We start from the raw sequence: 13,972 nt of genomic DNA, 5'->3' as shown, positions 1-13,972 counted from the left end.
TCCCACTCCCGTCTAACGGTCTTTGAGAAGGTTACCGGAACGATCCCTTTCCCGTGTCCGTTCGATCTGAAAATCGTAGCTCGATTCGATCGAAATCGAAAATCCGAGGAAAAGCGAGAGCGATTCGATTAACAAAAAGACAAAGACAACAACGAATCGACAGAGCCTGACAAGGCTTTCCGCGTCTGTTCCACTTTAGCCTCGTTCCAATATCTTCAAATTAGCGGCGCAATCATTTTCTCGACGCGACAAAGCATTCTTTGTGCTGTCCGTTCGCATTTTAATTAATAAAAGCCCGTCGGCGGAGGGCACATACCGTTGTCGAACGGGCTTTCATAGGTTACGGTCATTAATAAGAATTAGTAGCAGAATTGGTAGGTTCGGAAGGTATTTCGCGTGTCGCGCGTACGAATAAATGCCGCGTCTGCGACGATGGAGATCTTTCCCATATTTACCGCTCTGCCGGCACGCCGTTTGATGGTTATTCGCGTACGATTGCTCGGAGAGACGACGCAGTTTGTTCCTCTGTTAGTATGGTTAAGCGGAGGTAGGTGCTCAACTTTTTTTTGGTAGCAACCGACAGCAGCAGCTCAACAGACTGGAACGTTTCGCGGAGGGTCGGACGATCGTTTTACATCGAACTCGATATTCCAAGCTCGTCGGCCGGTTTTCCCGGCACGGAATTATCGAGGGGTGGCGCGGCGCGGCGCGGCGAGAATTAAGGCTTCTTGCGGCATAAAAAATCTGTGTAATCAATTATCGAACCTTTTACCTCGTATTTCACGGGCAATGAGTCGCCAGCAACCCCTCTCCTCGAGAAGCCAGCAGCCCTCCGCGTCGGCTGCGCGAGACTTTCGACCCACCCTCGACACTTTTTAGCCTCTCCCTCCCTCTCTGGCTTCTTCGCTTATCCCCGTTCCCCGATCGCCGTGCAGGAGAGAGAGAGAGAGAGACGCCCGCAGACGAGCCTTTGTTTGGGATATCAAATATTTATTTTCTTAAATAACGCAGAAGCCAGGCGGAAGGCCGGATCGCGAGCATTTTGCCCCTTAATAAATTATCAGCGATTATTGGCCGCGTTCGGTTGAGCCGAAGTCGTGGGGAACGGGGAGCTCCTTTTATCTCGTTTTTTCTTATCTCGAGCCAGAGAGCTTCGAACGAGTACCTTTGAGATCAATTCTCGAAGATGTTGTCGAGTTATCCAGAGTTATCGTGAACGTCGCGTCGCGTCGCGTCGCGTCGCGACATTCGTGGTCCGCGTTTCACGCGTCAATTATTCACGAGGTACTCGTTGCTCGGCCACTCGAGCGAGCCTCGAACGTGCGAAAGGGTCCGCCGCGTTCGTTACGTAGGGAGCGGAGGGTGGAAACGAGGGTGGGCTAGAGGTGTTCTCTTTGACACAGCATTGATATAATATTAATCTAAGCGAGCAAAACTCAAAGGACACCCGTCTATCTCGTAACGAGTCCTTGTTCCCTGGTGTACGAATTCATGTACGGTAATAGAGAAAGCCGCGCAGCACGCGTGCATCGCGAAAGAGAATAATAGCTGGCTGCGAAAACAAAACGAACGCGCGGCTCTCGCTCCTATTCAACAACGCGTTGATAAATAATTAGCGCGCGCCGGAGAAATAGAAAAACGGTGCGATCGGCACGGGGTTGTACGCGGCGTTAAAATTGATAGATTGTAGGTGTAGCGGACGGGGAAAATCGGAGAGACGGACGGACAGACAGTCGGACAGAGGGACAGAGGGTGGAGAGATGGGGTCAAGCATAAAATTGGGGGCAAAAAAGGCTGGATGTTTGGTAGGATGTTTCGCCGGGTCCCCTTCCCCCCGTGCACGTCCCGGTCGTTAATACGGCATAAGGAGGAAGCAGGGTTAAGCGAGGGTGAAGCGAGGATTTTTAATTGTAGTTCAACCGGTATAACCCCGCTCGACCCGCCGCGCCGGTATTGTCATACCGGAGCGGCGCTTTTCTTTATTTCCCCAGTGGCTGGATGAGGTTATACATTTTTTTAACTACGGCAATGCCTCCGTCTTCTTATTAGCAAAGCTAATTGGAAATACAAATGGTTATTCACGGTAAGAAGGAAGCCCGAAGACCGGGGAGTACCACGGGGTGGAGGCTGGCTGCGTTCCTCTACGCGCATCAACCTTGTATTTGCCCCGGATAATTAGGACTTTTTCCCGACCGATTCGGATGAATAATTGATTCAGACTCGGCCTGCCGCGTTCTCGCCTCGCCGCTCCTCCTCCTTCTCGCTTGTCGAACGACGATCAGCCGTACGAAAAATATACAGAACTCGCCGATCAAATATTCAACGGCGGACTAGCGTAAATGTTTTGGAAATATTGCTGCTCGAAAAATCGTTTTCCGAGGTGAAGCTAACCAACGAACAGTCGGCGAAGCGGCAATCTCGAAAGAGCCCTCCTGCCATCCTTTGGCCGCGAAGAAACGCCCGCGGGGCTCCGCAACCTAAGCAACTTTTTTTCATCAGCATTTTACGGTTATACTCGCGCATTAATAATGCACATGCTTAATATAAAAAGAAGACCGCGAGAGTCTCTCCGTGTCTAATAAACTGGTAGAATGCTTTATAACCGGCCGCGGTTTCGGGTCGTGACGAGAAAGAGAGAGAGTGAGAGAGAGAGAGAGAGAGAGAGAGAGAGAGAGAGAGTTTGCTGAAAGCCGAGTGTAAAGGGAGGGGTTAGCTTTCTTCTTTATGCCAGGGAAACGGCCAATCTCTCCAGGAGGCGTCGAACGAAAGTGGCGAGAAGTTCTTCGCTCCGTCAATTACGGCCAATTAGATTTTTCGACGCTGAATCTCAACATTTTCTACCGAGACGCGTGACCGTGTTTAATCGTTTTGTAGAATTTCCGACGGAATTGATCAAGGGTTGCTTCGTCGACGTTTCGACGTTTCGACGTTCGGATGTAAATCATTTTTAGCCAGACAATTTTCATATTCATCTTTCTCGTCCTCGAGAGCGAAATGAATTTTTCGTTCTCCCCCCGGAGCTGATTTGAGCCGAGTTGCCAGCGAGAGGAGGCCGCAGCGGATAGCGGAGGTGAGACTTTTTGAAAGATATGAGTTTAATAAAGAAGAAAGTATGATGCATGGCTCGGTGCCAAGGGAGAGAACTTACCAGGATCAACCGACTTCGATACCCACGGATATTGTACGATGTAATAGAAGCGGATCCGTCGGAAGGAGAACCGTCGCGATCACGATTATCGATCGATTTTCGTATTTACACCTCTCTCCGTTTTCATTAATCCCAGCGTATGAATGAATACCGTCTCTCTCTCTCTCTCTCTCTCTCTCTCTCTCTTGGTTAAATTGTTAATGCGGCAAGCCAGCCGGTAAGTGCTCCGGGGCCTTCGAAATATCTTCAACGAGTTTAAAGTCTTTCCCCGATAGTATGTAAATATTATATGTAGAACGCGACATCAAAAGAATACTTACATGCTATAACGTAACGCTTTAAGTTTCGGAGAGAGAGAGAGAGCGAGAATCCCTTGGCGTGTAATAAATAAACCGGCGGCAGGAATATTCGATGAGCAACGAGATTGCGATGAACGCGTGGCGATGGAGGAACAAAAATAGTCTCCGCAGGTGGTATTATCGGTAGGACATTCGCGTAAAGTTTATTAGATTTTTCACTGGTTCGGGTAAGCCTGATTAAAGGGGCGCGTCGCATTCCTCCCGTACGACACATAGGATTGCTTCCAACCGGAGGACCGAGGGAGAAGCGCAGAGAATAGTAATGTTGCTTAGAGTTATATTGGTTTCTGTAAAAAAGTAATGTTAATTTGAAGAGTTACGCTTCGTCTCGATTATTCGATCGGCAACATATTCAGATCGATAACAGAGTCATCACCTAGTCGAGCGAGTGAAAATTCCGTCTATGATTGTCCAATGTGAGCGGGCCTTTGAAATACTTCTGACACTCCTCGCAGAAGAAACGATACTTGTTGTCGTGGCACTTTAAGTGTTTGTTCAACAAATCCTTCCTGGCGAACGTCTTTTCGCAGTAGGTGCACGAAAATTTGTCCGGATTCACGTGCAACGCGTTGTGCCTGGACAGATTGTCCATTCTGGTGTACTTTTTCGTGCAAATATCGCAAGTGAACATGCTCCTGTCGGAGTGACACCTCTGGTGATACCGCAGGTACCGTTTCTGCGCGAACGTCTTCTTACAAGCGCAGCATACCACCTGATTCGACTCGTCCTTTTTCACGTCCATGTGATCGGCCAGTTCGTTGCTGTTGCCGAATTCCTGTTTGCAAAATTGGCAGGCGTATCGTCGCGTCTGTTTGTTCTTTTGGATATTTTCGAGGAACGTCGGATCCGTCATAATTTTATAGAGAAAGGTATCCTTTAATCTTTCGTCGAGTGCCGCGTGACGATCCTTTTTGCAGAGGTTAACAGCAGCTTCCGGTGGTACGTTTTTCTCCTCGACGGTAGTATCGCCGGTGGTGGGCCATTCCTCCCCTTGCCGCGGCGTTAAGCTCTGAAATACCTCGAGGTTAGCATGCTAGTAGTACGCGCGTCTAACGGACGATAATTGTTAAGAGGAGTTCTACGTTGTTATTGTTATCGTAACCAGATTCATCCGCGTCGCTCTCGGAAGACGAATCGGCGGCCTGTCGGCAACTTGGACCAGCTTGCAGGTCGCAAACCATCGAATCCACACTCGAATTCACAGTCGCGTTCTACGGGAAAAATGGTAACTATTTCTGAAAATTGCTCTCCCGAGTGCGCGAATCACTATTAACACGTAAATAGATTCGAGCGACATTCGACATTCTAACGCGTCTGTTTACGTTTCTCCACGATGCTATCGAACGTGTTAACGCGTGTCGTCCATGACGACCACGTACGTATCGGTTCGTGCTACATACACGCGTACAGAAAACTAGCGGCTGCTGTCAGTGTAGGTAAGTACACGTATAATCATATATATACATATATGTAATATATCATACGTGTACGTACATGTACGCAACTGAGAACTGTCACGCGTCGTACCTTGGGTTTAGTCGACATGTCCAGCGCCACGTCCGAATAGTTTATCGCCTCTTCTTTCCCTTTGTCCGTCTTCTCCTCTGGCTCTTCTCGCGATTCCTCAATTTTTTCGCCTTCCTCACTTTTCACACTCATCGTGTCCACATTCTCGTTTTCGTTTCCGTCGCCGTTTCCACGACGGGCTGCTCGTTGCCTCGGCACAGTTTTCACTCGCATATTTATTTATCCCGAACGCAAACACTGGTTAATTAGAATTATTTTCAAACAGCGGATGGTCACTTTGGATATCGCAAAGGAATATCCGATATCCTTTGTCCGTTCGAAAGAATCTTTGTTACACCGCGAACAAGGCAGGCACGGGTACGCTTGCGAGCAAGCACGTATATATATATATACGTTCTTTCTCGACTATTATCGAACCTTTTAACTTTTAATTATTTTATTTCGTACCACGGATAGATACGCACGTAGTTCGCACAGCTCGTCGACAGTCGGACTGATCGCGAGAAGAAGTTTGTACCGCCGGTGTGTTGCGCGAGCTGACCTCGGGTTGTCTTTGACAGTTGACACAACAAGGGACGTCTGGCGGAGTCGCCGCGCGGCGGAAATCCAAGTTTGCAAACACGAGGCTACCTTCAACGGAATCCAATCTACTTACCGAACCCGTACCCCGAGTATTCCCGATAGATCGGATAGGAGTTAATAGTTTTTCAGTAGTACAGTACGAACCAAAAGGTTAGTCCGTTCCTGTACAAGCTGATACAACTCTATTCGTAATCGGTGGATCGATGGAAAATGTGCTTTTTTTATTTCTCAGTTGTAACGCGGGTGATGGTGTAATCGGTGGGGGATGACCGGGGAATTTCTAGAAGGAGGGATTTCCATAGAAATCCGATCGGCTCTACCAAAGACAGAGAGATAAGGGGTTGCTCGACGGGAAAGGACGTATGTAGCTAGCCGCCAATACGGTTCGCTCCCTCCCGTTTGCCATGTCGAAGGGAGCGAAAGACGGTGGGCGTTGCATTCACCAGATTGCGGCGAGATACATGGCATCGATGCGATTTGAATATCGTTCGCGCCATCGCATCGAAGACGGTTGGTTCGAGAGAAGTTAACGCTGAGATGGTGTCCATCTCGTCTCGCTGTCAACCGCGTTTCTTAGTCAGTCACTCGTCCCCTTTTCCGGGAGTTTTCAGCCTTCGCCCGGCCACCGTGGCCACCATCCCATCGTTTCATCGAGGCTTCAACCCCTTCTTCCGGGAGATGCGCGTCTCGCTCGCTCGCCCGGCCGCGTTTCCGCTAGGATGTATCGCAGCAAAATCTATACCGTTGAGGGCGCGAGGACGGGTTGGGGGGAGGGAGGGGGAGCCAAGAGTCAGAGAGGATGAGACGGCGAAGAGTGGGCGATGCCGCGGAGGCCAGGGCGGTTTTCGAGAAGGGTGAGCCCCGTCACATTTCACTACAGACTAATAACTTCTGAATATTCATTTCGTGTTTCTCCTTGCCTGCCTGCGTACCCGTAAGCAAGGCTAATGCGACGCTCACAACGCGATCTTCCTCTGATTTTCCTCTATCCGCCTATCTTGGTTGTATCGCGCGTCGCATCTCGCGAGGCAACTTTTTCTTCGCCGTACGTTCTTCGTACTCCCGATTTGCCAAAGCGTTGATCATTTCTTCCTAGATAAATAGGCGAGAATTTATCGCGATCGAATCGTCGATCGAGAATTACGATCGACGGGTATCGTGTGAGTCGAGCCTAACGAACGCGTGACTTCTCTTCGCCTTCGTCGAAGCGAGAAAAACAGAACAGCTTGAAGGCGAGGGAAAAGCGAGAGGCGGTCGCCATGGCAACTGTGAATTAAGTAATCAATGAATTATTATTGACATTGATGTTTTCGTCCGGCATCTTATATAGTACGATGCTCGTAGTCCTGCCTTGCCTCGCCCTTCTCCCCCGCGCCGATCACACGGAGGTGGACGCGCACTTTTTTCTCGGCTTAGTAAAAAAGTATATCACGTTCGGTACATATGTGTACGTGTACGAAATTGAACGTTTCGCGAAAGATGTCGGTGGGAATTTGTGTCGTCGTTCAATTAGCGGCGGATGCAGCGGCTGTTAACTTCTGTCCTGCCCTCGTGCGCGCTGTCTGTCTTCGTTATCGACGAAAAGAGTCGTTCCTAATTCGAAATGGAACTCGCGAAAGAAAATGCGATAGGATCCTGAGGCTCGCTCGAGGGTGGAGAAGAGGGCAAAGCGAGGGGTGGCCGGGAGAAAGGCGCGCGACGGAATGGTTCGGGAGACGCCAGGAAGAGACACCGCGCGCCTCCTTCAATTCCGCGATCTCTGCAACAAATTAGCACGGACAAATTTCTCCCTTGCTTCGAACCCTCTGCCGTTTCTTCCTCTGCGCTCCGCGTGCCACGTTGAAATTTCCTCCCGTTCCGTCGCTTACCTTGACGCGAACGTAATTGTCACTGCCGATGTTGTCGCTTTTCGCGATGTTTTCGCGATAACGACGGCTCTCGGTGAAAAATCTGCGGCTGCGAGTAAAAATGCATCGTCTCGTTGGAAATCGTTCGATGCATCTGGTCTCGTTGAGATCGTCGAAAAGTTTCCGGTGAGCCGGCTAAGCCACCGTGAAACGAATGAAAATTATACAACGACGACCGACTATCGTTAATTCGCCCCTCTTGCTGTTTCCTATAGCGTCCTGTACGACGGGCCAGTGTACCGATCCTCCATTGTCTCCGACACCGGTCCCCCTCCGGTTAGGAAGCGAGCGAGTGAGCGCGATAATAAATATAGAGAAAATGAAAAATTATTAAAAACTTCCTTTTTCGCCTTGGTAATCCTCGTCGCCCCCAAGAGATGCCGCATTAAAAACCTGCCACCCCTGTCTCCCACCCTCCTTCTCCGCCTCTGCTTTCTCCACCCTTGTCCATCCTGACTCGAGATCCTCGGGGTTGGGTGTCCGGACACGCGAATTATTTATACGTAGAAGTCTCTCTGACGACATTACCACAGTGTTGGCATTAAATCATAATGTACGACTTGGTGCCGCGAACCACCGTGAATCGTTCTTACGCGCAACCGTCCCTCCGACAACGGGATCTTTTTCAAAAATTTATCCCGTTCTCTTTCGCTCGGTAATTCTGGCGAAAAGTTGCTCGTAGAATAGCAGGCGACGCGTATACACGGCGTATACGTGGATATTCGTAATCGATTCTGGCAGTCACTTACGGGCAGCCGGTAGGTATAGAAAAGGCTGGATCCTTTGCATCCCCGTACGCCGATTGGATTTGCCAATTAATCGCCGACGAGGGACAAAGCCGGCGGACCGTGGATGAAAGAATAACGGCGCGGAAACGAAACGAAATTTAAATATTCTCGCGGTATTGCCGACATTCCTCCGAGCCTCCCCGGGCACGCAGCGAAGGGAAGGGAGGAGCGCGAGCTCGGTGTAATTGCAAAATTGCATTAGCTTTGTGTTCTTCCGCCGTTCGTCCAGACGTAAGAGATACGCGTGTAGAGTGCGCGTTGCATCAGATGATTCGTATGGATTTTCACGTTCCCTTCCGTGGCCGGGTCGCCGCGCGATAAGTATCGTTCTTTCAGAGTAACGGCCGACCGGCCGGGCGAGATAAATCTTTCACAGATTTTTGTCAACGCCCAGGGTATCATTATTGCGAGTGGTGATCACCTGCGTTTTAATTATGGAAATGCAGGGGAACGTTTAATGGGGGGATAGGTAAGGGTAGGAAAACTGACTGGGGAAATATCATCTCTCTATCAAAGATGGGTGGAGGAAAGGTGAAAACATTGGTCCGCGGCCGAAGGAAACTGATATTTCTCTCCGAAGAGGTCAAGCAGCGATTTCTTTTCATTTTCTTTCTCCTTTTCAATTACGCCCCCTTGGAGATTTAACGTTCGCGCGTATCATTTTCCACTCCCGAGTCGCTTAATGCATCGTGCCGCGCCGTCAAAATAAGCCCAGTACCGAGTAATAAATCCCGAGATTATCATGATATAATAGACGCGTCCGTGAAACATTCAGTCCTTTCATACCTCGTCCGGCTCCAATTCTCCGTCCAGCGGAAACTTTCCGAAGGATACGTAATAATCCTCTCTATATATACGTATATACGTCCGGTGTCTGTATGTATATACAGGGGGTGGTAAAAAGGGAAAGAGAAGGACGCGGCTCCGGCGTATAGGTACGCTGTACGGCCGGCTGCTGTATTAGATTTGCTTTCTAGGACACTTTAATCAAAATGTACCTATGTAAATTTTTGAATACACATCCCTCGTCTCCCGCGATGTTTGTACAGGTCAGGCGAAGGTATTTTCCTGGCGGGGCGCAAACCGCGTCGGAAACCGCGGAGGCGGTAGCGGCGGCGGCGGCGGCGGCGGCGGCACCACCGGCTACCGTCGTCGGCATTGCGTCCCCGTGAATTAAAGAATTTGCAATTCTGAAATTCAGGTGATCGCATACATACGCAGACCGTACGGTTTTATCTCGGCGCGGTGTGGTAAGTATCGACCGAACCGAGAGTATCCACCCCCTCCAGCCACCGGTCGACCCGCCCGCCGTTGAATCGCGGACGAATCTGCGTCGGCAAGTGAAAAGTGTCTTTGAGAGGAGACATTTTTCGAAATTGGGAATATTTATCTCCGCGAGTGCGTCCGTTCGATGCCTCTTTCTCCCTCTCTACTTAAACGGATGTGCGACGAATTTCAAGATAAATTCCAAAGGACAATTAGGACGTTTTAATTGCACGATACTCTCGGGCGTAGAGAACGTCGAACAGAGCATAGAAGGGACGAGAAAGGCGAGGTAAAAAGGAGAAGAGAGGCGACAGAAGAGGCAGGCAGAGGCAGAGGCAGAGGCAGAGGCAGGCAGGCAGGCAGGCAGGCGGGCAGGCGGACAGGCAGCCCGGGCGCGCGCTGGTGGCGGAAAAGGCGAAAGAAGAGAAAGACAGACAAAGGGGTGGCGCGATAGCGGGGATGGACGAGCAGAAGAAACGACCGACCAGGCACACACGCGTATAATTATAATAACATTACTTGACAGAGATGGCAGCGAGAGACGAGCCCTGCCGGACAGGCTCCGGCGAGCATTGAAATATTATACCTACCAAAGAGAAAATAATTAAAATTCAACCCTTGCGCTTGCTTGCTTGGCTCGCATACGAACACACAGAGAGACAACCGTACGTACGTGTGCACGGCCGCGCTCGTGCATCGACGTACTTACCCACGTATCGCACGGTAACCACCACCCCATCCTTCACGGCCGCCCCCACTTTGCTCCCAAGGATGGGGTTTCCCATATTTTTTCCACCGCCGTAGGTACCAGGTATTCTAGAAACGTTTGTTCGTTACGGACGTGATTCCGAGCGTCGTTCCAGGGTAAGTAGAAAAAAAGGAAAGAAAAAAATCAAAAAGAAATAAAGGAATATATATATATATATATATATACATCGTGCTCGCTGGCGCGCGCGCGCGCGCGCGCCGGTATCGCGGCGCATCGGATTATTAAATCCGCTATATGCGATTCGTTTTCGTTTCGTTTTATTCTCATCTTTTGTAAAATATATTTCAACCGTATCCAACGGGAAGTGGAAACTTTCGAGCAGAAATTCTGCCGGGCTCGAGGCGAAAGGGAGCGTGCGAATACCCGCGAGTAGACGTCGAAGCTTAGACGGTCGCGTCTAACCGGGAAACTTCTTACTCGTATAAATGCGATACCGGCACTTTGGTCAAATATGCATTAATAAAACCTCGTATTAATCTCGCGGGGAAAGATGGATGGAACGATATTATCGAGCGGCGTTCTCGGCGGACGTCAGTCGCGAGACCTTCCGTCGTAACTTTTTCATGAATAATCCCGGTGCTAATTTGAATAAATTATAACAGGCGGCGTTTGACCGGGCCCGAATTCTCTCACGACAGTGCTATTGATAGCCGTGAAAACGGAACAATGGTAGGGGGGAAAAGAAATTTCCGCGGCTTCCATTAATTCCTTTGTCTCCCGTTTGTGGGTAGAGAAGTGATTTTCAAGGGCCCGCCCCTCCTCGGCAATCCATTAAAATATCAATTAGAACGCACCGTCGTACGCTCGGTACTCGCGGCATTTTTCCCAACCCGAGATCGATGCCTTTTCCACGCCTTCCCCCCCGCCCCGCGATCGGCGAAGCTAAAACAAGCGGTGGTGAAGAGAAACGGTATCCTCCGCGGTCTTTGTCAACGTTTTACCAGTAGCGATATCGTAACGATACCATCTGGAACGCGGGCTTCGGTGAACGTACCGTAGTCTCGAGAATCGAGGGGTGTCGCGCGAGGCTTTTGGAAAGAGCAGGATCCTCGTCTGCGAGTGTTATTCCTGCCGTATCGAAGAACCCTGATTTCAACTTCAACCCCTGAACGCCCCGGCTCGCCATTTCCCCGGCTCGTTTCGTTCCTCCGGCGACAAATAAGCAACAGCAAGAACGAACACGGCCCTATCTCCTGCGCCAGCAACGACTCGTCTCGGAACCACTTTAGATTCTCGAGTCTTGATTCTGTGTCCTCGACGGAAATTTATCTTCTTCTTCTTCTTCCTCTTCTTCCTCTTCTTCCTCTTCTTCTAGTTCGCTTCTGCTTCTCCGATCCCCATCCTTCCGTTCGCGTCGCTTTAAATTCGATTCCGATTCCGTTCTCTCCGTCGGCGGCGTTTTAATTCCACCCGACCTACCTATTGTAGCACGCGTTCGAACCTGAACTCGATGTATCGCGTTCGAATCAGAAAAATGTCGCGTTCGTTCTGAAATTGAAAATAAGCACATAATAGGAAAACGAGGCGGAGAGAGAAGGCTGAAGGCAGATTGCCGTGGAACATTCCTCGGCGGAGGGGGCAATTCATTCTCGTGTACTATATCAATTTCTCTCGTCTCGTCGTCGCCCCTAACCTCCTGCGTGTCTGCGATGCTCCCTTCTTAAGCATCGCGTACCTCCAAAGTATCGTGCCGAGCGGATGCTCCTCCCAGCCTTCGATCTATACTCGTTTCATCCCTTAAAACTGTTAACTCCGGCAGACATCAAGGGGAATGCGAATTAGCTCGGCTGTCTTATCCGCGGCGTCCGATAAAAATTACGACGGGAACCTTCCGCTCGCTCGATCTCCTCTTTCGTGAAACTCGATGTATACCTTGATCGATCCCCGATTCCCTTCTCGTAGATTTCACGTTCAAATACGCCGGCGGGTTTTCTTCGACGACGCGGCGGTGGTGTGCGTGAAGAGGGCGTTTTGAATATTCGGTCAGCCTTGGCAGGGGACGCGGGACGGGACACAAAGGGTTGACGTCGAGGAAAGTCGGGGCTCGTCGGTCGATCGTGCATTATAGACTGGAGGCTGACAGCCGGTGATAGATCGTGGTAATTAAATAACTGGTTGCGATCATGCCAGCCTCGAGATTCGGTAGCATGTGCACGTCATTCCTGGACGGGGTGTAATTGACAAGGCAATTGATAATCACCGTCTGGTTGACGGTATCTCCAAGAACTAGGGCCACGCTAACGTGTCAGGCCAACGTCCCGACGTAATCGAGGAGCACGTTTTATTATCGCTCGTATCGATTTCGCTTTATTCGATAATCTTGCTTTATCGCGCGAGAGTCGGCGAGTCGCGGCGGGCAGGGTAAAGCGCGTACGATCTATTAATTAATAATCACGAGCACGGGTAGGTAGGTCCGGCGGCGTTTAATTATTTCGCAGTGAAATATGTACGTACACGGCGGGTCTGCACGGGGGAAGCTCGCGAAAAGCGAGAAGGATCGGTGAGTCGAAACAGGCTCGCCTCTACCTTGCCAGGGAAAAAGAAACTCTGTATTCAATTCCATTTTTTTATCCACTCGAAGCCACGTTTAATTAAGACACATCGCGCACGCGTATAGTTGGTGGATTAATTCAAAGATTTCGGCTGTAGAAGCTAGAGAGAGGGAGGTTCGCGGGGATGCAATCGATATACGGGGTTGGAGAATGCGTCGAAAGATTCCCCGGTGAGGTGGTTTTCTTGTTCGGAGGGATGATACCTGCGATAGCGCAGTTTCGCTCGTCGCAAAGTGTAAGGGCGCAGCGGAGGCATGGGGACCGGGACCAATTTTCACAGCGGCGAGATATATCCGGCGAGGTCTCGGAGTACCGAAGGGTTGGCGGCAAAGATCACAAGTAATTGAATGGGGCTGAGCGGAGGGAGGGGATGGGGCTTGGGGGTGGGGGTGGGGGTGGGGGTAGGGGGGGGGCTCGGTTCAACCCCCGTGAGTGTTCAACCAATTAATCCACTTCAATCCAGAAAGCAGCTCTGCGAGCATCGAGGAACCTTTTTTTTTTTCCCTCCTCTCTTCTATCGCGCTGCAGAAGACACGCCAAGATGTATTGAGATCGAAAGAGACACCTCTGGGACTCGGAATGTATTTGCGGTTGGTTTTCCCTGGCCTTAAAAAAATAAAAAAAGAAAGAAAAAAAGGAACAGGAACATTCGATTTGTACGTACGAATAGGAACGTAATATAAGCAGGCCGAACGCAAGGGAGGACGTAATCGCGAAACGCGTAGACACGCGAAAGCAGACGCAGATTGGAAATCTGAAGCAGGAATTCGACGGATAGCCGACGGATAGTCTGGATACGTTGCGGTATCAAAGTGATCCCGCAACACCAATTAAGTCCCTTTCAGGGTGGATCGTGGGGGATGGGTCGGCCAATAAAACAAAGTAAATCCGCGTCTGGTTTAATCTTATAGATAGATAGATAGATAGAAAGAGGGAGAGAGTTTTCTCGCCAGCACGTAAAGTAACGATTACCAGATATTCCTGAGATACGGCGGAAAGAGATTTTAACCCGGCCCATCGCAAATCCCGGATCTATCCCCTAATAATACTCAATTTTCCCTCTGGATTAATGCC

General features: G+C 50.0%; 2 protein-coding genes across 2 annotated transcripts in view; one reads left to right on the top strand and one right to left on the bottom strand.

Moving 5' to 3' along the window:
* Brm (ATP-dependent helicase brm) overlaps positions 1 to 13,972 on the top strand; it is a 254,808-nt gene that overhangs the window by 63,718 nt on the left and 177,118 nt on the right. The gene's annotated exons all lie outside the window — the stretch shown is intronic.
* On the bottom strand, positions 3,884 to 5,166 carry LOC143422684 (uncharacterized). The gene is made up of 3 exons (XM_076893487.1): positions 5,035 to 5,166; positions 4,590 to 4,718; positions 3,884 to 4,516 (listed from the first exon to the last, which is right to left on the bottom strand). Exons 1-3 carry the CDS (start codon positions 5,164 to 5,166, stop codon positions 3,884 to 3,886), a joined length of 894 nt encoding a protein of 297 aa, XP_076749602.1.

Source organism: Xylocopa sonorina, chromosome 4 (genome assembly GCF_050948175.1).
Source record: "Xylocopa sonorina isolate GNS202 chromosome 4, iyXylSono1_principal, whole genome shotgun sequence".
In the NCBI taxonomy this organism is placed as follows: Eukaryota; Metazoa; Arthropoda; class Insecta; order Hymenoptera; family Apidae; genus Xylocopa; species Xylocopa sonorina.
Note: the sequence above shows the minus strand (reverse complement) of the source record. Positions and strands in the feature narration are given on the sequence as shown.